Source organism: Muscardinus avellanarius (genome assembly GCF_963383645.1).
Source record: "Muscardinus avellanarius genome assembly, chromosome: 8".
Classification (NCBI taxonomy): domain Eukaryota; kingdom Metazoa; phylum Chordata; class Mammalia; order Rodentia; family Gliridae; genus Muscardinus; species Muscardinus avellanarius.
In genome coordinates, this window is record NC_137794.1 from 33,141,950 (window position 1) to 33,167,123 (window position 25,174).

Genomic DNA, 25,174 nt, shown 5'->3' on the forward strand with positions numbered 1-25,174 from the left:
TTAAAATCTCTGTTCATTGAATTAATCAAATATTAATGGGTCTTGTTTTAATGTATGGCAATGTTCTAAATTGTCATTAAAGGTTGTTTTCTCTTTAAAAAAAAATAGAAATACAGCATCTAGTAATCTCAGTACTTGGGAGGCCGAGACAGGAGGATTTCAGGTTCACCAACAGCCTCAGCTACTTAGTAAGGCCCTCTGCAACTTAATGAGACCGTTTCCAAATAAACAATAAAATAAGGCTGAGGGTGTAACTTGAAGGCAGAATTGAACCCCTGGGTTCAATCTCTAGTACAGAAAAAAAAAAAAGGAAAGAAAGAAATATAGCATCTATATCTGCTTGTCCGAGAGAATGCTGGGTATGTGGCCAAATGGCACTAATCTATACCCATAACAATATTCTCCAAAAAGAAACACGAAAAATGTGGAGGTCGTGGTAACATGGGGACATCATATTCTCTACATGTACAAATGTAAAGACAATCTTTCTGGTTTGGGGTAAGCTAACTTTATAATCCATAAACAATTAAAAAATTAGAGCATTTCTTATCTTTAAAAACTACACAGCTAGCCAGGTGTGGTGGCGCACACTAGTAATCCCAAATTTCAGGAGGCTGACACAGCAGGATTGTGGTGCAGACAGCCTCAACTACTTAGTGAGGCCCTCCGCAATTCAGTGCGACCTTGTTTCAAAATAAGGAATAAAAAATAGGGCTGGATGTGTAGCTCGGAGGTGGAATGCCCTTGGATTCCATTCCCAGTATTGCAACAACAACAACAAAAAAGTATAGAGCTTATGCTCCATTTTCTTTCAAAATGTAAAGAGCATCTATTGCCATCTATTCATTTTGAAACATTTCAAAATCAGAGTGTCAGTGATAGTAACTTCTACATTAAAACCATGAAAAGCTAATTTAACAATTCTTAATGGTATTCATTCTTGTTAGAATAACACAGCCAGAGGGGCTGATAAGCATGACTTAGAAAATCATTACGAATGAATGCCATTTATTATCTAATATTTTAAAAGCATTCAATTGCCAAAAAGCATTCTGGAAATGGTAGTAGTGTTGAATTTTTTGTTTTTGTTCTGATTTTGTTTTGGTTAAAGCTGCCCTTATGCACAATAAGGTCTTCGCCCAATAAATCTATTCTTTTGGATAATTTAAAGGCAAATTTCAGAATGTTATGAATCATCATATAACTAACTGGGGCCTAAGTTAACAGTACTTGAAGGGTAATTTTTAAATTTCCCCTATTCATGAACACCTTAAATAGTTAGAAAAACATACAGAAAAGAGGGTAAAAGTTGGACCAACCATAGCAATATGATATATTTGACTTTGATGTTAACATACTGAATCACATTTTCTAGGAATAATCTTGACATGTTTCATTAAATGAAAATATACGAGTAGAGGTTTTTGTTTTTATTTTTTTGGTACTGAGGAAGGAACCCAGGGGCATTGTAACTCCAAGCTACATATCCAATTCTATTTTTTAGTCTTTTTATTTTTGAAACAGGGTCTCAATGAGTTGTAAAAGGCCTCACTATGTAGCTGAGGCTGTCTGCGAACCGCGATCCTCTGGTCTCAGTCTCCCAAATGCTGGGATTACAAGCATGTGCCACCATGCCCGGCTATGAATAGAGGTTTTAATTTTTTTTTTTATGAGGTACACATTTTGTTCTGATAATTGTTATTAACCCAAATATAACACTCCGATAACTGTTGACCTTTGGGTAACAGAACAGAAATGCTACGGGCACACATTGGCTTCCTCAAAATAAAGGGTAAACCTACCTCTGTGGTCAATAGTTGATCATTTTTCGAAGGGCATCATAGCACTTCCATTTGTCTGGGATATAAAATGGCTCAAACATGTGAGGAAATGGCGTGTCATATCCACATACTCTGGATATAGGAGCCTCCAAGTTCAAGAAACATTCTTCCTGCAGGTAAGAATCAAGATGGTCAACTTAAGAATATGTTTTTATTTATAGAAACAGAACATTTCAAGTTAAAAATTCATTCATTCAAAATATAATTGCATCTAAGGACATTAAAAATATTTAAGTATGTCATAATGTGAAATAAAGCAGGTAGTAAGTAGCATGTCGGCATGATCCCAACTTTACCTCAAGTGTGTTTCCCTATATGTATATGCACTTGTATCTATTAGCTAAGCCCAACGAAGATCACATCAAATGTGCTTCCTACAAATACAAAGGCGAAGCATGACAAAAGCAGAGCACAGTGCTCACTGTATTGAACTCTGCAGCTTGAAATTAGTGGTAATGTATGATTTTTCATTCCCCACGTTTTTCAGACTTTATAAAATGAAAATATTGCTTTCCAAACAAATGTCTGTAATTCCACTACGCTCCAGCCAGGCTAAACTTTTATTAGAGAACTGACTGTGTCCTCCTCTATCTCAGGGCCAGGCTTTTGCAGATGCACTGGGCCTCTGGCCACTCAGCCCAAGCCCAGGGTTCTCTGCCTGGCTGGTGGGTGTGCCTCTCAGGGATCGCCTTAGAAGTCTCCCTGCTGGAAAGCCTTCCTTCACAGCAACTCTCAGCTGTGCAGCACAGACTAGGGAGGGCCCTCTGTCTGAGCACTGATCTTGGCAGGTCAATTGCAGTGGCCAAACTATCTGCCTCCCCTAGAGACATGAGTTCAATGAGGCTAGCAATCTGGTGCAAGTATGTAAAATCTCAACTCCTGCCCAATAGTGTAGGAAAATATTTTTAAGGGCAAGAAAATTTTATGCAAGCAGAAAATTCAAATTCGAAAATAAAAGTTTAAAAATATAAACTAAAAAGAGAGATAAGTGATTAAACAGTTCTAAGGAAAATAATATATTTTTATAATAATAATTCATAACTATTACGTACAATAAAACTCGTGGTTTTAATTCACATTTTTATACGTTGCTCTGCTTCACAAAGGATTTATGTGCCTAAATTTTCTTATGTGTTGTACTATTTTTAAGTTTTCATTTGAGCAGTTATTTTCACATGAAGAAACCCTGACATCCCATACTAAATCTCTACCCATTGTGCAAATTGTTTCCTGTGACAAGTGTACTGGGGCAGAAAGGAGTTCACAAACAGCACAGAGTAGCTCCAAAGAAAACAAACTGGACATTTGTGGACCTTCTCTCTGCCCCGCTAATCACTGCAACTTGCTGTCTCGAACACCAAGTAACCGCTGTATTTCTTAGTAACAGAAAATCTCCATGAACAATCTTAGAAACTAATATGTATGGTTCAGAAAGTCACCTAAGAGATTCCACTACTAATAAGCTGGAACAAAATGACAGATTTGGTGGATTATTTCTTGATCGTAACAAGTAACTTTAAAGAGCTTTAGCTTGTCAATGTGGGATTAACTCAGTTTTATTCCTTTAACTGACACGGGCTGTTTTTTCCATCTTTCCTGAAATTTGCAGTCATTGTAAAGAAATTATCCATGGATACTATGAAATAAAGAAAATCATAGGCAAAATATTTCACTAAATGCCTTTGCTTCTACACCTGTTATAAAAGACTCTTCTTTCAAACTAGTGACTTGGAACGCTGGTTTACCACCATGACCTGCCAGTGTTTCTTAAAATCGCTCCCTTTAACATAGTGGCTAACATCATAAAAAAAAAGTTTTTTTCAAGTTGCAATGCTTTTAAGTCTAGAAAAATGTGAGCATCACTCTTTCCAGGAAGACATCTATCTATTTGCATAGGTACAAAAAAAGCATCCTCTGCCAGGTCAGACTGGAACTGTAAATACTGGTTATCCTTTGAAGCCAAGAACAGCAAGGAGGCAAGAAAGGTCCCCTCTTCGTGCTTTATGTATCATTTGAGTCTTTACAAGACATTGTTAATTCTGTAATCAGATGACACTGAAATAAAAGAAAAGGCCAAAGTGAAGAGTCCCTTTCATATGTGAATAAAAGTCCCTATTTTATGTTACATAAATGTGTGGTTTTACAGGAAGGGTTTCCTTACTTCGGAAACAATTACTATAAATGATGTGGAATTAAATTGTCATAAAGTACTATTATAAGCACATAAAATATATTGTAAAAATCATAGAAGATGATTCAAAGATATATAACAGAAGACTATAAATGGGGTTTTCAATTTTATAAGGACATACTCTGACCAATTAAAATTGTTTGAAATTTTAACTCGTTGCCAACCAAAGTATATAAAATAGGTCTAAATTATTTTTTTCCCATGGACTTCACTTAAAACTTCTTTTGAAGACATTAGAAACAAGAGGTTTGCTGTGCAGTTTATTCTCACTGACTTGGTTCCCATGCAAATGAGTTATGTGTGAGCACGTTTGAGCCACCATCAAAACAGGCACCTCGTTCTCCTCAGTTTCATACTTACAGTAGTTGTGTGTGTGTGTGTGTGTAGAGAGAGAGAGAGACAGAGACAGAGACAGAGACAGAGAAAGAGAGAGAGAGACAGATGGGGGGGGGCTTTAATTTCAGTAGTAGATCTGTAAATTAATGTCCAAGATTAATTCTTCCCAAAGTATCTCTCTCTCCATTATAACCACATGACACCGTAACTATAGCAACCATGTGCCCTGAATTTTCAACACAATCCAGATTAATCATATTCAGCTGTCCCCTTGCTTGCTTAAGTACACTAGTATTTTTTAAACTATGTTCGATCATTTTTTTATTCAGAAATAGTAAAATGCATAAAATTAGGAATTAAATAGTGGCGTATCCCACAGAGCTGTTGGGAGGATTCTGTGCTGTGTGTAGAACACAGGCTGAGATAGTGAGCGCCTGTGTTTGATCCTTCTCCTTGGAAAGCCACGGATGTGGACAGGCGTAACCCACCCGGAACCAGGGCAGATGTGACTGCGTTTCTAAAGTGAACAGCGTGCCCCATGCAACCATGGAAAACAGGGAAGAGCTCAGACAAGCATCAAGAGGAACTTTCTTTCAACTGTTGTGGATTCAAACTTTCACCCAGGATCCAGCAAGGAAGACTGAAAGTGAAGCCCGAAAAAACCATGTGTCACAACTACATGTATTTTGTTGTGGTTTGTGCTTTTACATCACTCATCAGGTGCTTAAAGTCAAAGACACATTTCTTCCATAAGACGCATGGTAAAGTCCAGAAATGGTATTTGTGTTAGCTTCTGACTAGGACATTTTACAACAATGAAAATATTTTTACAAAACACGCTAGTACTGGTGGTGGGCCGGGCATGGTGCTAAATGAGTTCTATTTTTTTCTCATTTGTATTTAATTTCATAAATTAGAATACTGAGGTAGAGGAATTTGCCCAGGGTCAAGTGGCTACATACACAGCCAACTACAAAGCCCATGTACTTAGTCCTTGTGCTGCAAATTTTGAGGCATCACTTTTGTGAGTGGCAATAACGAGGGGCAAAATGAATTAAGAATAAAGAGAACAATAGAATGGAAGGGAGGATGGAATTATTAAGATTTTGTAACAGGGCCCTTCAGAGGCATAGTGGGTTAAGTGCAAGAAGCCTCTCACACATATATACGGACCGGACGGGACGGTAAAGGATACAACATAAGGTAGAGGTTTTAAAAATTGATTCTACTGTATCTAGAGAAACTGAAAGCAAGCTGGATGTGGTGGTGCACCCCTGTATTTCCAGTTCTTGGGAATCTAAGACTGGAGCTTGGCAAGACCCTGGCAACGTAGTGAGACCTGGTTTCAAAATAAAACATAAAAAAAGGGCTGAGTGTGAAGCTCAGAGATATAACACTGTTGGGTTAAGTTCTCAGTACCAAAAAAAAAAAAAAAAAATCAACTGAAAACACAAACTTACACATGAAGGTAACACACAAAGCAATAAACAGATGGTCATGGGTAGGAGGAACTTCCTGAGCTAGACTAAATGATTTAAGTAAGCATAGCTCCAATCGTTTATATATTAGCCATCTGGATTGCTAATTACTATAGCCAGAAAAGGAAGCAAGCAACATGAAATAATTCCAAATCATTCCAATCATAGACATGGGCAAAATAAATTATCTTTGTTTGCTTACTTTCTACAACAAAACAATGCAAATTTATCTTTTGGCTTTGTTATTGAAAAACAAAATATCTTGTTGAAATCAGGGAGGACATAGACCATTTAGGTTTTAAACAAGTAATAGAAGGGAAGTACAAATTAACAGAATTGGGTCTGTAGTAGCTTAAGATAAATAAAATACTGAGGTTTTAAAAATTAATTCTGCTGTATCTATGATTTGAATGGTTTCCCACAGAGGTCATACTCTGGGAACTTAGTCCCCAAATTCAAATGTTGCTGGTATATGGAAGTGAGGCCCTTACGAGCTCACTGGGACTAGACGAGGACCTGGGAAGGGGCCTGCATATGGGCAGGAATGGCTGTATGGGAAGACAGACCCCAATTAGTTCGCTCACTCAGTCTTGCCATGTGATACCCTCCCATCTTATGATGTAGCAAGATGCTTCACTAGAGGCCAAAAAGATGCTGGTGACACGCTGCTGGACTACCCAGCCTCCAGAACCAAGAGCCAAATAAACTTTTTTGTGTGTGTGTGGTACTGGGGTTCCTGGAAACCCTTCTACCTCCGGGCTACACTCCCAGGCCTATTTTTATAATTTTTTATTTGAAACAGGGCCTCTTAAGCCAGCACAGCTGGCTTCTAACCTGCATGATCATCCTGTCTCCACCTCCCAAGCGCAGGGATTACAAGCATTCAGTATAAATTACACAATGTCAAGTACATTATTTTATCAACAAAACATTAAGACTAAGACATTAGTATATGCTGTATATTATATATATGCATCTATTCTAGAGCTTTCATGGGATCTATCGAGATCTCTCAATATTTACTCTCATCTTGCCCCATTGAAAATTTAAGTACACCAACCACTAATTCTCCTGTCATGGTATCACAGGAGTTAAATCACTGGAATCACTTTCAGGCATTCCTCGCTGTGGTTTCAGTCACCCTCAGCAAATCTTTTTGTTGTTTTTATGGCAAAGCAGCATAATATAATTGACACAGCACAGAATCTTGGTTTTACTATAATTTAACCTCTCCAAGCCTTTGTTTATAACAGCAAAAAAGATGTCTTTTAAAATTCTGTATTAGCCGGGCATGGTGGCGCACACTTGTAATCCCAGCATTTGAGAGACTGAAACAAGGAGAATCACGATTCGCAGACAGCCTCAGCTACTACTTAGTGAGGCCCTTTGCAACTCAGTGAGACCCTGTTTCAAAAAAAGAACAAAAAAATAGGGCTGGGGGTGTAGCTTGGAGGTAGAATGCCCCTGGGTTTCATCCCCAGTACCACAAATAAAATAAAATAAAATAAAATAAAATAAAATAAAATAAAATTCTGAATTACTTTTTCTGTTGTCTTGTAACTATTTATGTTTTAATTATTATTATTAACATATGTTAATTTTACAAGTTAATGGGATTCACTGTGATATTTCCACAAATACATACATTGCACGTTGATCACGTCCACTAGCCTTCTACCTTCGAACCCCTCCTCTTCCCCTCAGGAACTCTTTCCAGTCCCTAGAAGTCCCTCGTAATTTCTTTCTGTTCCCTCTCCCTGTATCCTTTCCTGTCTTTAATGAACACTATCCTACTCCATGCTAACACCACGTCAACTTGTATTAGTGAGGCTGGTGCTAGTTGTCTTTCTATGTCTGGCTTATTTCACTCCGCCTTTTTTTCTCAGTTTCATTGATGTTGCTACAAATGGCAACATGCATTTTCCCTTAGTGGCTGAGTAGTATTCCACTGTGTAAATACACCACAATCTCTTTATCCATTCATCTGGGCTAATGCCACACTTGGACTATTGCGAACAGTGCTGCAATAAACAGCAAATACAACTATCTTTTTAGTGTAAAGATTTCGTCCCTTTGGGTACATCGCCAGCCATGGAACTACTGGATCACACAGTAGTTCTATTTTTAGCCTTTTGAGGACTCCCCAACCTGTTTTCCACAATGGCTACAGTAATTTGCATTCCTATCAACAGTGTAGAAGAGTTTCCTTTTTCTCTTCTTCTTGGCCAGAATTGATTATTTCTTGACTTTTTGACGAAAGCCATTCTAACTGTGGTGAGAGGACAGCTTATTGTGGTTCTGACTTGTATTTCTCTGAAATTGAGCATTTCTTATGTATTTGTTGTCCATTGGTATGTCTTCTTTTGAAAAGTATCTGTATATATCTATTTTTGCCTCTTTAGGTTGTGTGGTTGCAAATGAAAAAACCTGGTTTTATAGCCGGGCGTGGTGGTGCACACTTGTAATCCCAGCGCTTGGGAGGCTGAGACAGGAGGATCGCACGGGTTTGAAGCCAGCCTCAGCTACTCAGTGAGGCTTCCAGAAACTTAGTGAGACCCTGTTTCCAAATAAAATATTTTAAAAAAAAGGTCTGGGAGTATAGCTCGGAGGTAGAAAGCCTTTGGGTTCCACCCCCAGTACCACCAACACACACACACACACACACACACACACACACACACACACACACACAAAACAAACAAACACCCTGGTTTTATGCCTGACATGTCATAGTGGTCAGTAACTGCCTTGGTATCTTCCTTTGGTTATTTTTCAAGTTAAATAAATCTCTAATTTATAATAAACATAGGTATTTAAAAAAGGGTAGAACACATCATCACTGCATGCAAGATTCAAGTATACAGAACAGCCTAACCTGAGATATAATTACTTATAGCACAAGTTCCAAACAGCTACTGCTTACTAAACACTTACTAAGCCTAAGCCTTTTTTCTTGCACCTTTAGTAAGGTGCAAGAAAAAAAATCTGTAAGCACTGTATGAGGGAGGGTGGAGCCCACTGACCTTGCTCAAGGAGTCAAGCTGCCCTCAAGGTATAAACAGGCAGGGTCCAGTGCTGCCCCCTGGTGGAAAGCAGGGAGCCTGGCCACTAATGGCTGGTTCCTGGAGTTGTAACAACAGCTTAAGTGTGTCTAGATATGGAAGTTAGGAGCTTGAAAAATGATTAAAGTAATTCTCCCCACAAAGAACATATTTTCTATAGAGTGACACAACAGAGAAATGATGTGTCAGTCATCTTACAGAAGTTTCTGGTTAAAAGAGTCCACTACCTGAAAGATGTAATCAGAGCATATCTACTTTGAAAAGTCAAGAATAAAGACCATGAGGCTGGACCCAGTGGCGCCCAATTGTAATCCCAGTAATTGGGAGGCTGAGACGAAAGGATAGCAGGTTCAAAGCCAGCTTCAACAATTTAGCGAGGCCCTGTTTCAAAATAAAAAAAAATTAAAAAGCTAGGGGTATAGCGCAACATAGAATGCCTCTGGGTTTAATCCTCTGTACAGAAAGAAAGAAAGAAAGAAAAAAGAAAGAAAGAAAGAAAGAAAGAAAGAAAGAAAGAAAGAAAGAGAAAAATCACTCAATGTTATATGCTATGTTTTTAAAGCAGTATTTGCTTTTTTGTTTGCTTTTTAGTTCAAGGCAATTCCAGGCTCAGATTTCTTTCTAAGAACAATTTTGGAATAATTTTTACTCAGTTCTTCCAATGACAGAAAGTTGGATACAGACCATTGTACAAGACTATATACCATTTGGGGTTGGAAAGATGTGAGAAAAAGCTGAATGTGAGATAAAAAAAATTATAGGTCTTGTATGTGTATGTTCTGCTTTCTTCTAACTAATATAGGCTGATTAAATTCATTTCTTTTTCTGATTCGTTTTTCTAAGCACTTAATGAAAATCCATAAAGCATGCCAGCGTAAGGAGAAACACATGAGTCAAAATAGGCATATGTTGCCTGTAGGATTATCTGATAAATTAGGACTTTATATTCCTCCTTGGAAATATCCAAGGAGAAAAATATCACTATACAACTTCAATTCAAAGTGAAAACTTAGAAAATTTATTTTAAGTTACTTTGCAAACAAAAAGGTCTAGCTTACATAAGATAATCATTATGTCATTAACAATTTAAACTATGAGACTGTATTTTACTTCAGGGAGAATGAATAAATTAAACTATAAATGTAATGAGCATTGAAGACATATATATTATAGAATTTCCATTTCTTTTTAGGAGAAAATATGAATAGCTTTAAGTGACTTGTGGAGAGCATTTTAAGTCTAATACTAATATACTTAGTTGATGTTAACTATTAAATTAATAAAACCGCAATAATTTACTTCTCAATTCATTTAGTTGCCTAGAAGTTATAATTAGCAGTGTGTAAGAGTTAAACTCTAGAAATAAAGGAAAAACTAAGTTGTCTTCCAAAATGACATATATTTGATACCTTTAAAACACATGAATTTAGAGACATATTAGTCCTGGTTATGTAAGGTTAGACATCAAGCAGCTTCCAAATATTATCAGAGTATTTGTTCTAAATCTGCCATGAAAATTTGTCCAAGGTCAAAATATGAGTTTTAGAAGATGAGAAAAAATGATCCTGGTGACTTGAATCACACTTTCTCAGCAAATGAGTCACAGAAACCTGCAAAGGCCGTATGCCAGAAACTCCAAATTAATTTCTACCGACTTAAATAAAAACAACTTTACTAATATAAGGTATTATTTTCATTGGAGATTATGCTTTAAACAGTATGAATTATGCTTTACAACAGAGCCTAAGATTATATATATATATATGTATATATTAGTATGTATCAATTTTCCACATGCATGAATCTATAAAATTAATTCTTCAGAAGGCAAAGTTCTTAACTTATCCTTAAACAAGGATGTTGCCCTAAATGTTAGAGATGCTCTTTTCTTCTAATCCTATGTATATTTTAAGATGCGTACAACCAATACTTGTTGCTATAAAGTATCTCACTTTATAGAGTTGGACCAATAAAACTAAATAAGACAGCATTTGAATAATACAATTTTATCCAAATTTGTATAAACCTCAAATATTGTTGTCAAATCAAACTATTTCAGCAAAGCAGGTATGTGTAAATTCATAATCTCAACTAAACTAAAAATATCAGATCTCTATCACTTAATTCACCAAAACATCTTCAGTGTCTGCTGACTTTTAAAAAATTCCATTTCTTCCTCTGTAAATGCGAATGACTGGTAATTTCATACAGTTTTTGCCCCCTTAAGATTTCTTTCAGTTAGTTAGAGAATGAAAATGAATCATAAATTAGGATTTTTATTTAAATTCAGATTCCATTTTTAAATGGGAGCTTATTTTCAGAAGTCAGAAAAAAAAATGTTATTTCTGCTTTAAACGGTTTCCCTGGACACAGTCTAGCTACCCAAAACAAAGTTGGAGAATAGTATTAAAACATGCATGGAAATGCTTCATGATTCAAACTCATATTCATGTCAGAATATAAACAGGCATTAATATAAAACTGTCTATGGGCCTTGATATATTACCTGTAGAAACTTCAGTTTCCACAGGTAATAATTTACTTGAATAAATTTCTTAATTAGTACAAATTTTAAAGTCAAAATTTAAATCAATATTTCATGCTTTAATGTCGAGATTATTATAAGAGTTACATAAAAGAAATTATTACATTTCTCAAAACTATACTTTTATATTTTGCTATTTCAAAATAAGAAATAAAATCAAGGAAGTGACAATTTACTTATGCCATTTATAAAAAAGTAAAGTCACTTTTAAAAATAATATCATGCGTATTAGAGTCCAGAGACCATACTTAAATATTTTTAAATATTAGCTCATTAAACATAGTAATCACAAAGGTAAAGCCTAGTACCTCATCTAAACCACTTTATTTTTCCAGATAAAACCTGCAGAGGTTTAGTTCTACTTTGAAACTTTCCCCCATAAGGCCCTTGAATACGGCCCGAGTCACCCCACCATCCCCACCTGAATGGCACCATAAAAAACAATGGCTAAAAATTAATTTCTCCATTAAAACTTCCGCCACACATTCTATTCGCTGCAGTTGATCTCTGAAGGTGTTCTGAGACTTTAAAAGTTCAGTATCTAAAGTCTAAATTCTCTTGAGATACACTATGTGCAAGTTTTGCCATTTAAAACGCACTGGGCTGCAATGCTTTTGTTAAAATACTTTATATTCAAGAAAGGGGAAAAAAAAGGCAATGCTCTCAAATTTCCACAGACGCTGAAGCTTCTCAAGTTTTATAGTTCAAATTCTTCCTATAGAAGAAAACATCGGGAGCAGCGACAGCAGGGACGACGCTGGAAAGTGGAATTTCCTTAGAATGTAGAAGCATAATGATAAACATAAGGACTGGCAGCGCTGGGTCACCTCAGGAGCGCCGCTCTCTGCAAGGTAGGACTGCTGGTGCGCTTGGCACCACAACATTCATAATACCCTGAAAAGCGACTTTTGATGATCCTGCAGGGCATTCAATTTTCTGCTTGTTCTTCCACAAAATTCTTCGTGTAGCAGACTACCACCACCAAATGGTGTTCAGAATGCAGAAATAAATCCTGCCTAACGCGACCTGACGATTTCCTTTGTCTCATGACAGAGGAAACATATTGCTTCAGAATTTGGGGGACTGAAGCTCCATTAAGAAGATTCCTGTTAGGATCTGTCACTGTCCCAATTTAGCAACCTGCTTTTAAGTTTCCAGACTAATTATAAACTGAAACTATGAGAATAGAGTGATTCCTCTCTGTTACCATCATTCTAAAAAGTTTGAGAAGCTGCATTTTTTAAAAAAAAATGGCTAAAATATTTGCTATTTTACAAATTATACTCTTGATAAAACATTAAGGGTTTTCTCATGGGATTTTCTTTCTCTTTAAATGTGTAAAATTTCCACTTTTTTGTTTATGCTTAAAAAAAGGTCAAAACAACTTGATAAACATAGAAAAGGCAAGCAAAAGGGAAAAAAATAGAAGTCTATTTTACTTTTTCTGCATAATGCCAAAATAGATATGTCAATGTTTTTACTAGAATTAAAGATTCTTTAAAAAAAAATAACCCACAATCCTGGGTGCTAGAGCATCACAACCTTTAAAGCTTGACTTCAAAAAATGAATAAATCACAGCCAGTTATTTTTCAGCAATTTAATTCTGGTCACTTGATTACTGAAATTATATTAATAAAGTAGAGCAAAAATAAATGTTAAATGTAACCAAATTATTAGGGAGGTAGAGTAAAAAATTTGACCCCAACTATTAATTGTTAATAGAACCCCCTACTAGTAAATTTATCTTTGTCCTAAAGTTTAATAATTGAGCAAATTAACAAAACACACAGGTTTCTGGCAGTAAGAAAAAGACCTAAGAAAAAGCTTGTTAGTCGCTCTCATTATTTATTTGCAGATAACTTTTGCAAACACAGTGAGATAAATCTATTTAAATTTGGCAATTGTGAATAGACAGTATCCAATTAAAACAAAATTCAAAATTCAAAATATGTTTTCCTCTCTGCTGTATTTACATATCTATGTTTCTGCCTTTAAAAATCGGCTGCTATGTCTTACAAAGAAGCTTTTCAGGTTAAATGTCTATGAGTATCATGCACACATTTTTGTATAAGAATTTCAAGAACCAGAAAACACTTCAGAAATAGGGGGAAACTGACATGCCTCATTTTTTACTACCATAATTGGGGGGATGGTATGCTGATAAGATGAACCAGATTCTGCACATGTTCTCACAAAGGCTGCATTGCTTGTCAGCACAGAAAAATTTCTAATAAGTATGATAAAACCATAAATTCATTAACAAAGGGGTAGTGATTGGGATTTCTTTCTGGATACTTGTATAGTTAAGTGTAAAAATATAAAAATAGAAATGTTCAAAGTTGCTACTAGTTAATAAATTTACATTAAATTTGAGGCTCATATAGAAGGGTAATATTCACCTATTTAATTCAGATGGACCAGAAAAATTAATATTTTTTATCTATTTCCCTGGGCTGAACTACAAAAACTTCATCGGGTCCCTCAATAAGAATCAGCGGCTAAGACGCACAGAACTGATTCCCCCACGGAGATCATACGTTTACACACTTGTCACACAACAAAGATAATGGTGCATGTGAACACATGTGGACACCTATGAACAATCTGTAAAATGTGTAATTAACACGCCCCAGTGAATGTCCAGAGAAGCAACATGGAGGATGATAGAAAAAGAAATGCAATTGTCCAAATGCTTGTGGGTTCAAAAAAAAAAAAAAAGAACATGCGCGTGCATACAGAGAACAAACACCCATGGGCTTAGTAACCTGGACTTAGGGTAACCAAGGAGATATTTAATAATAAAGTGGAACAGCCATTGATATAGTCCCATTTAATATGTTTGTCAACGCTACATAGTGGTGACAGGCCCGGGCCTGAGGCTGGGGGAGATGGAGTGAGGTGACCCCTCGCACTCGGGTGCGCCTGGGCCGTTGCTATTCGCACCCAGACTCCTGCTGATCTCACATGTGCCCTGTAACACTTGTGATTTAGTGTTCAGTCTTGTTTGTATGCAAAGTGAATTCTGCACCCGGTGCTACCATCACACCTGCAAAAGATAAACTAGGGGAATTATCAGCTTGTCAAGTCCAATCAGAACTGTAACTTCTATAAGAAGGCAGCAGTATAGTGCCTTCTGTAGGGAAAAGGGGCCAGCCACTGGGGAATCCATGGGTCTTTGAGAGTTATCGTAGGTTAAGTGTGGATTTACAGGTTTTGGGGTTTTTAAAGATACTTTCTGTGAAGATGTGCAAATAAGAAGGGTGTGCTTGAAAGGAACTTGCTTCTAGTTAATTCCCAGCAACTTCAGGGCAAGAGGTGAGCTGTAACTTGAGTTTCAAGGCGGATTCTGAAGTCTCAGGGAAAACTGGAGGTTCAACTTATGTACGCTTAAAGTTTTTTTCCACTGTTAAGTTTAAAATAGCACTGAAGTGCTTCATTAAGAAATTACACAGCTTCCTTTAATTAATTTTCTTATCTATGATATAATCTAGATAATCTTATATACCTAATTTGATTAAAATGTGGCATCTTTTTAACAGATTGAAAACATATTTTAATAAACATATTTAACAAGTTTTATCCTACCTTTAACTTGAACTGTAATAAGAATTTCATACTCTCCTTACAGTAAATATTCTATAACTATTTTCCTTGATTAATTCATTTTGTAGAACTCTAATACTACAGAACAACATTTCCAAAGTATTTAAATGTCTTTTGAGAATAAAATTAAATTCCCTTTTTGCAATTAAAACAACAGACAATGGCACAAGCCGTTGCAATTAAATTAATCTCAGATTAAAATGTAAATACAACTGCAGCATGGGATTGCACTGTCCCAGACCATACTCTCCAGCTTCAAGTACTGGTTACTGGCACAATCCCCACAGCTAGCACTGGGGTGTTTATCAGAGGGCTGTGGGCTCTTGTTAGAAGTGGAAAGCTAGCTGTGCACACATTAAGTGCTATCGGTGGACATGGCCGTGTGTAAATGGATTGATCCCCGTGCATAGGAGCAAATCGGTCCCAGTTGTCTGGGACAGGCATTTCAGTTATCCCTGGGAAAGTATCACTTTTTAAATCTCATTAAAAATTATTTAGAATATATTATATCAGGGTTTACAATGCATTAGAATTCCATCAGTTTCAATTCCCAGTCCCCCAAATGAGCAGACTTATATTTGACATAACAAATCACCAGCCCACAAGGATTTTCCTTAGGTTTCCTCCAATGCTAATTATGTAGCAAATCTAATTAAGTTCATATGATTCACTTCAGCAGTAGGTACTTTGGTTACTTCAGAACTGCCAAAAGGGATCTGGAGTGTCTATTCTCCCTCCAAAACAATCATGCCGCACGCCAAACTGATAACCATTAAACACAGCTGCAGAGCAAATGTGCGGTCTTGGTCCCGTAAATACAGTGTTCACACATCAATCTGTGCTTCGAGCAATTTCAGATTCAGAACTACTGACTGCAGGTTTACATTACTGCTATATGAGTATTATATATGAGTATTAAATCACTTGTTTCACCCAGCATAGCTTGAGATGATTTCTAGATGCTGGGAACTTAAGAATGTACACTGAATCTCCGAAAGCCTCAAATACTGATAAACATATCGCATAAAAAAATTAAATTAGCTTGTTTGCAAGTTCTATAGCTCACACAATTACCAGTACAGTTTTTGTATCTGTGTGTGAGAACGTATTTATGGAATAATACTTAGTATATTTAACTTCACTCCGAAAGAAAATTACATATACTGTCATTATAAATACTTTTAATTACAGAACATTAGAGTGCAAAACAAACCTATGGCACATCTGAGCTGTAGAAATTAAGCTCAGCTGGATTTTGGTAACCCAAATGATTTCCATGGAAGGAAATCTTTTTCAGAGGGGCTCTCCAAACTGGGTGGGTTTCCGGATGCTTAAGGCCATGACCGCATTCCCTCCAGAGACCAGCGGATCACTATGGCAACTGCCCTTCCCTATCACTACTCAAGAGCTACAAACACCAGGACTCTGAAAACACCATTTCCTTTCGTGTGGAGATAACAATATGACCTAGTTTCAGGGGTGAAATATATCCCTTCTTTATAAAACAAACAATATCGTTGCTGACTGAATTACTGCACTACAATTCAACTTTGCAAATGATAAATGCAAAAATAGTGAAATCAGCCTTTGTACTCCAGTTTCAAAACAAGAGAACATCTCCGACATATGAAATCTAAGGGTGTTCAGCCAGAGTGGGTCACATGTATAGGTCCAAGGAGAAGAAAAATGGGTCTTTAGAGAGCAAATGACTTATCCGAAGCAGCTCTTGGAGTTTCTTAAAAGAAGCACACATTTCAATAGTTACATTTCTTATTTGTAGTTGTTTCTAGATATATAATTATTACTGTGCAGGGCAATAAATAAACTGACATTTCTAAAATAAATGTTTTGTCTTGGCCTGCTCAGGTATCAAGCCTAAATTTCCTTTAGAGTGTGCAAAATCAACTTTGCAAAGTATCATACAAACTGATTTACAAAGCTCACTGTATCAGAGGTGCAATGCCTGATCCAGAGTAGGCATCGCAAATAAGTCATAATCTTTTTTTCTGAATGCAAGAATGAATGTATTGTTTCACCTTGAGAGACCAATGAGCTTAGTCGCTAATGAGGCAAAAAAAAAAAAAATCATCAAGACAGGAAGTAGGGTGTAGGAAGTTTTACATTTTAGCAATTCCTGAAACCCTTTGGTTCCTCCACCAGGTGCCACAGTCTTCACTGTGGTCCTGTCTCTCCCTGAGTTAAATGGAATTCTCTCCCAGCTCCCCAAAGCTTGGTCAGTATTTATCCCTGTTCCCCTCCAAGCCCAGTACATGCACATGCCCACCTTCCTTACTTTTTCTTACACTTCCTTTACACACGCCTCTTTCGCTTCTCTGATTCTCTGCTTACTGTATCCTGCTATGTTCACAGTCCACCTTTCAAAGTAAGCTCCAATGCTCTTTTCCAGGAAGCTTTCAGGAACTTGGTGTTGATTTCTTTTTAGATGTATCCTTTTTGCAAGCATTGTTAATCAAGTATGAGTGACTGCTGTGTTTCTACTTTCGGAGAGTTTTATGTTATAGTTGAGAAAACATTTGAAGAATGTTGGAAAGGAAATAGGAGTGTGTGATAGAGAGCAGGGAGCTCTCCGTTGTATAGTGTGCTTGGGTAAAGCTTTCAAGGAGGCCTTATTTGAAGAAGGAAGAAACATTTCTGCAAAGAACACTGGAGAGCCTTCTCACCAGGTCATATACACATGCAAAGGCCCAGAGGCAGGAAGGAGGCTGGTGAGATCCTAGCAAAGAAGAGAGGCCTGTGGGACTGCAGCTCTGGAAGAAGAAAAGGGTGGCTAGGAGAGAGAAGGGAATGAACAGATGGCCAACAGGCCATCCCTGGCAGGAAGACAGGGACAGGTGGCTTTGATATTCTATATAGCAAAGCTTACAGACTAATACAAGAGTATCTACGACGCTTTGCAAAATTCTTAAGGTTCATTATAGGAATCCAGAGATATTATGGATGGAACAATGAAGTTGCTGATAATCTGAGATACAATTAAGTGACTGAGAGCAGTATGTAAGAGTATACAATGGAAAATGAGTGGGTTGTATGTTTTTATAATTTGAAATTATTTCACACAGTTAAAAGAAAATCAAGGAGCAACACTAAAATGCCCACTTCTAAAAAAGTTAAGAAAATAAAAACAGGAGATTTGAGAATTGAAAGTACTTTGCTAAATTTGTGGCTAACTGAAATCCTTTCTTGGCTGGTATATCTTTTCTAGTAATATCTTTTCTCTTCTATCTATTGTCATATCCAGTGTCTTAATGATAATATTTCTCATTTCCTCAGACTACTAGTTTCCTCTCCTATTTCTTCTCTCTTTTTATATTTTAATGATTATGTATTATAAAGAAAAGACTCACAATTAAGTAGCCTAGCAACCAGCACAAAGATAGTATTTTATAAGTGCTGTCTATTGTCCTGTGACATGAAGGATAAATTTACTATGCATGAAAATGGATTTTCATCTGCTTTTTGTAGGGGCAATAGAGAAAAATCTTTCCTCCTCATTGGCATCCTCTGTGTTTTCAGTCACCAAGGATGATTACAATATAGCAAATTCTGAGGTAGGGCCATAATAATTTTGCTATTTGGAAACCTGAAAGGATTGTGAGGTAGTCAAAAAACGAAGGCAAATATAACTACAAAGCTCTTCCTATACCCAATTATACACAGTTCATAAGAGTATGCTTGATTTTTCTTAGCATTTACTTTAATTCTCATTTATAAAATTTCTGACTAAAAATTCTATACATTTTTATGTCTCTAGGTATGAACTCATTTATAAGAAAGTTTAAATGAATTACAATTTGTTGACTTTTTATGTTGTGAACAAATGTTCTCTTTGTGAAAGAGAAGAGCGAAACATCTCAACTTATTTGGGTATACTATTCTAGGATAGAAGACGCAAATCCTTGTCTTAAATCTGTTATCAGCTAGGTCAGTGACAAGACAGTATGCTCCCCCTTCCCACCTAATCACATACACTGCCAGTGTACACTGATCAGCATAAAGATAGAAATCAAACTCTAGTGGCTGAAAGGGCAAACGCTCTTCCTGAATCCCCCTAACAGAAGTTATCCTAACATACGAGGTCTGACACACAGCGGGCACTCAATAAATAAAGGTTTACCTGAAAAAAATTTCTGTTTTCACTTATCATCCCGTCTCTCAAGCTGAGAAGAGAACAGCAAGGGCTTAAGAGTCTTTAGCCCTTCAATACCAGTAACAGAAGCCAACATCTTTTGAACAAAATAACTTCAGCCCTGAATTTTGAACAGAGGTTAGACTCAAGCTTATCAGATGGCCATTTTAACTAAAATGGCAAAAATAAAATATGGATCCCCACAGAACTAAAATTTTAGAGTAATGAGATCACAAAGTACATGAAATCTGGTCTTCTTCGTAAAAAAAAATAACCTACAGCCATAAACAAAATAAATGGGGAAAGACATCTCAAAGAAATATGTCAGAATTTCTTGTATAACAATAGAGACGGTGGAGAAAACTCTTTTATAAAAAATACTCAGTAAGTTTGACAAAATTTTTCAGAATGAAACACAAAAGATAATTCCCAATGTTGAAAAGGTAGGATTCATCTCTTCATGAAATGATCAGAATCTCTTGGAAATGGTCAGATGCTATGGACTTAGTAGAAACAGGCATATGAAATGCCTGTTTAAAATGCTTAAAAATATATGTGTATATATACATGTATATATATATGTGTATATATATATATGTGTATGTGTGTGTATACATATACATATACATATACATATACATATACATATACATATACATAGTATTTTTTTTTTGCGGGTCTGGGGATGGAACCCAGTGGCATTTGACCTCCGAGCTACAGCCCCTGCCCTATTTATATTCTTTATTTTTTGAAACAGGGTCTCACTAAGTTGCAGAAAGCCTCACTAAGTAGCTCAGGCTGTTTGAGAACCACGATCCTCTGGTCTCAGCCTCCCAAATGCTGGGATTACAAGCATGCACCACCATGCCCAGCTAGGAAAATATTTTCAAACCACAAATTTGACCTAGGTTTTATGTTACATAATATGTAAATAACTCTCAAATATCACCTGTAAAGTGAGGCCTCCACAACTTAGTAAGACCCTGTTTCAAAATAAAGGGTAAAAAATGGAGCTAGGAATGTAGCTTGGTGGTAGAATGCCCCTGGGTTCCATCCCAGTACCACTAGATAAATAAATAAATTAATTAATAACAAATAAATAAAGGTAGAGCATGAGAGTTCCTTGTGATGGAGCAGGTCTGTATCCTGCTCACTGTGTCAGCTATTCAAATCTACTCATCAAATATAACTGTATACAACTGCACGCACACACGCACATACCCATCCCCCCCCCCACACAAACGTAGCTTGAATGAATGGTAAAATCTAAATAAGTCTATTTAACAATATTTTACCAATATCTTATGCAGATTTCTAGGTTTTGATTATTGTTCTACATCTATATAAAGTATCAACATTGAGAGAATTTGGGTGAAGAATACTCAGAACTGTATTTACTATTTTTGCAGCTTCCTGAATGCCTAAAATTATTTCAAAATTTTTAAGTTTTTTTCCCTTTTTAAAATATAGACATAGGGTAGCCGGGCGTGGTGGCACACGCTTTTAATCCCCGCGCTTGGGAGGTGGAGACAGGAGGATCGCACAGGTTCGAAGCCAGCCGCGCTGGCTTAAGAGACCCTGTTTCCAAATAAAAAGTATAAAAAATAGGTCTGGGAGTGTAGCCCGGAGGTAGAAGGGCTTCCAGGAACCCCAGTACCACCAAAATGATAGATGATAGATGATAGATAGATAGATAGATGATAGACAGACATAGGGTAAAAAGCATGTCTTGTTGATCTTCACCTTTCCAAACTAAAAGCAGCATATATGGTAGAAAGGTTGGGAATTAGAGTAAAACAACACTCTAACTTCCATGCAGCTTTTCAGTATCCAGCCAAGTGGCTGGATAAAGTACTTCATCTTCCAGGTCTCCATTTTTCTTATACGTGGAAGTGGTAGGCCTATCCTACAGGCTTCTAAAAACTAGACGTGTGAATTTTAATAAAATTCACTATATGTTTGGTGTACAGTAGATGCCGAAAAAAGTGCAATGTCCTTTTTCCCTTAACCTCCACTACAGTGAATAGAAAAAATAAGAAGGCAGCCATTAAACAGAAGGTCATAACCCCACAATATAGCACAAAACACCATACCTACAGGATTGATCACCCTCAATGCTACAAAAAAAAAAAAAAAAAAAAATCCCAAAGAATGCAGGACTTCCTTCCTTAACCAAACAGTAGACTTAAGAATCTGCTGCAGTACTTTCTGGCAGAATTTTTTTTTCTTGAAAATAATCTTCTTTTTAGCTGGGCATACACCTGTAATCCCACAACTTGGGAGGCTGAGACAGGAAAACTGCAGATTTATGGCAACCTAGGCCTTTAACGCCTATAAAATAAGGCTAACACTATAGCTCAGAGGTAGAATGCCCTTGAATTCAATCCCCAGTACTACCTAACCAAATAAAAAACTTTTTAAATGATAATTTTGAATTACAGAAAAAAGCCCCAAACTGATCAGTATCTTACATTACTACATATATTTGTCGCAATTAATGAATCAATACTGACACATCGTTACTAATTAAAGTCCAGCCTATATTTGTTTTTTCTCGAATGTCCATTTTCTGTTCCAAAATCTTATCTAGGATCCACATTACATTCAGTACTGGTTTCCTTCAAATCCTTTAGCTGTGTCAGTTTCTCAAACGTTCCGTGTTTGTGAGACATTGATGGTTTTGAAGACTACTGGTCTTGTATTCTGTAGAATGTGCCTCAACTAGAATTTGGCCGATGCTTCTGTCATGATTATACTGGGGTGATGGGGTTTTTGCTTAAAAAAAAAAAAAAGTTTAATCCCCAACTCCAGTCCTAAACTGAACAAAAGTAACTCAAGCCTTACAATTTAAACTTCCAGAAATTAGCAAGTGGTTTACTGCTTACTGCCCTATTAAGAAAGTAAGTGCTTTAGTATAATTTGGGGGGGAACATGTTTACTCATCAAATAAATCCACTTTAACATGTGTCAATTACATTGTACACAAAATATTCCTAAAATGAATAGTAAGGAGCTTCATCCATTTTGCAGAAGGCTTTCACGGCCCTTTAAAATTCTTGTCAGCATTTGATAGTTTGACATATATCCTAAAAAACATAAAAAGATTATATTTCATTGAAATGTTTGATACTCAGAGAAATATTAGCACTACATAGTATTTAGTAGTCTATTCAAAATGTTCCCTGTAAAAATTTGCATATATAAAATAATTCATTCTATTAATTTACTTTGGATTTTATATATGTAGTGGTCAGTTCTGGCTGTCTACCCAGTTCGGGTGGGCCTCCGCTGATTTTAGCAATTCCATTTGTTTCCATAACTTTTGGCCCACGCACTGTTAAGGAAATATGAACTCTGGTCTAATCAGGGTGAATATGAGCCTCCTGCTTAGAACTGCTGGAGCCATGCATCCACCATGGGGGAGATCAGCTCACTGATTATCTGCTATCATCCCTCTCTCTTTTGATTTAAGGGGGAAAAAAGGACAAGGTGGCCAATGGCAGGGGGAGGAGGTTGGCAGAATGGGGAAAGAGGAATGTGGAGAGAAGAGGGGGAAGAACAAGGGTGAAAGTTGTACTGAAATTACCTGGGAGCTTCTGCAAAGTGCAGTTTCAACCTGGGCCCCTAAATTGCTGACATGCTGCCTTAAAGGAATGACTGAAGATCAGGACCTTATATGGTCATATGTATATGCTAGAATATTCTCACAAATGTGAGCACACTTCATGTCTTCTGTAGCTTCTGAGTCATGGTTCTCTCTTACCTCTTTTACTACCGAAACTTACCAAAAGGCTAGCCTATATTACCTGTCTCAGTTTCCTCCCCTCAGATTTCAGAATTGTAGAGTTCCTCCAATTCTGACTGTGCTGGACAACAGCCTCATAGAGCAGGGCCCCCCTTGCATGCACATTATAGCCACCTGAAGAACTTCTGCAGAGTCTCACCCACAGAAGCGCTGACTTAATAATCTGGGCTGTGGTCAGGACATCAGGACTTAGGAAGACTCCAGGAGATTCCGATGTACAGCCAGGGCAGAGAACCAGCGCATTGCTGCACAGCTGTTAGCGATGACCTCCGAATCCCAGAAGCCACTGGGATTCTTCTCAGCTGCCTCTGTGCTAAAATGGTGGGGCAGAGAAAGTCTCCATACAGAAGCACTTCTCTTGGCATAATTTCATTATATTGGAAAAGAGAAGGGCAACAAAATCAGTGTACTGAGAAAGAGTTCTAAGAATATGAAAGTAAGTTATGGCTACCATGGGAGTATTTTTTTTTTTTTGGTGGTACTGGGGTTCCTGGAAGCCCTTCTACCTCCGGGCTACACTCCCAGACCTATTTTTACATTTTCATTTTTGGAAACAGGGTCTCCTAAGCCAGCGCGCGCGGCTGGCTTCGAACCTGCGCGATCCTCCTGTCTCTGCCTCCCAAGCGCGGGGATTACAAGCGTGCGCCACCACGCCCGGCTACCATGGGAGTATTTTAAAAGAAAAAAAAAAAACACTCCACTAGATGAGAAAGTGTATGTGAGGGGAGTACTGAGGAGGAGAGAGGAGAAATCACTACATACCAACATACAAATTCCTCTCCTGTAGAGAGGAATTCCTTTCTACGTGTAGAGATTTGAATTGCATCTATATACTAGAATATAAAAACACTATTCACTTCTGATTCAGATACTCTCTTCAAGAGGTCTTAGTGTTTCAAAATCGGTATATTTGGAGAAGTAGTATGTATGCATTAGAAGAAGATCTGAGCTAACAGAATTTATCGCTTTTCTGTGATGTTTCAGAAACAAAAGTGATAATTATAGCAAAATAAAGGTAAATTTGTATTAGTGTTCACAAACAACACAGTTCTTTATGAGACTGACAGGCTGTCTACTGCGCTAAGAGGGCAATCAACACAGTTTTTTAAAAGGCATTTCTGCCATTAAATTAACAAAGTGTGTCTCTGTACCCAATGTAACATTAAGAATATTATTACAAATAGCCAGGTAATTCCCATCCAGCATATACAAGATGCCAGTATTAAGCATGTGACGTTCATTATCTCACTAATTGTCAATTACCCCAAAAGAAAGATGACCCTTCATTATTTCCACTTAGAGATGAGGAAACTGAGGTTCAGAGAAGCAAATTACTAGCCCAAGGTATGCAGTGTTATGCTTTGGATCTGGAAGGTCCCCCCAGTCCTTATGTGTAGGACTTGCAATGCTGCGAGGTGGGGGGGGCATGGCTGGAGGATGTGTCAGCAAGAGGCGGGGCACTGAAGACTCTACCTGACCCTGGCCACTTCCTCTCTCTCTCTCTCTGCTTCTGGTGGCCATGAGTTGAGAAGCTTTCCTTCACCATGCTTGTCACCTTGGTTTCTACTTTTGAGCAAGCCAACTATGGACTAAAACTTCTGAATCCATAAGCCAAATAAATCTTTCCTCCTATGAGTAGTTCTTGCTGGGCTTTTTGATCACAGCGACCAAAAAGCTGACTAAGTCTGCATGTGGAAGAACACTGATGGAAACCAGCTCTAATTCCAGAACCTGAGTTTATGACAACTACACTCCATTTTTATAAACTGTAATTGATTCAGCAAAATTAGTTTTGATTTTTTAAAAAACAATATCTGGGCAATATGTTTTTTTTTAAATCACCAGGCAAATTATCAAGAAATATTTTGGCTAACTGCAGAACAGGCAGAACAGAAGAGAAAAGTAAGTCTAACCTAAGATGTAAAATCCAGAGCTTGTCACTCTGGAATTTCTCCATAAATGTTTATTGGTGATGACGGAGGAATTATAATTTTATGCTATTCTCCATGCATATGATTTTTGCAATTTTACAGTTCTCCCTTTGTGAATGTATTTTCCAACAATTCTGTTTTTCATTTACACATAATCACAAGTCACTAGGCCAAAGTCTCCTCCCACTAAAGATGGCTTCATAGAACCCAACTTCTAATGAATCTACTTTGGCT

General features: G+C 37.1%; 1 protein-coding gene across 1 annotated transcript in view; it reads right to left on the reverse strand.

The window, feature by feature from the left end:
- Positions 1–1,810: 1,810 nt before the first annotated feature.
- BCKDHB (branched chain keto acid dehydrogenase E1 subunit beta) overlaps positions 1,811–25,174 on the reverse strand; it is a gene marked incomplete at its 3' end in the record, with an annotated part of 243,016 nt that continues 219,652 nt past the window's right edge. The window contains exon 9 of the mRNA XM_080700664.1: positions 1,811–1,951. Coding sequence (XP_080556790.1) covers positions 1,811–1,951 — 141 coding nt within the window. The remainder of the gene's footprint in view (positions 1,952–25,174) is intronic.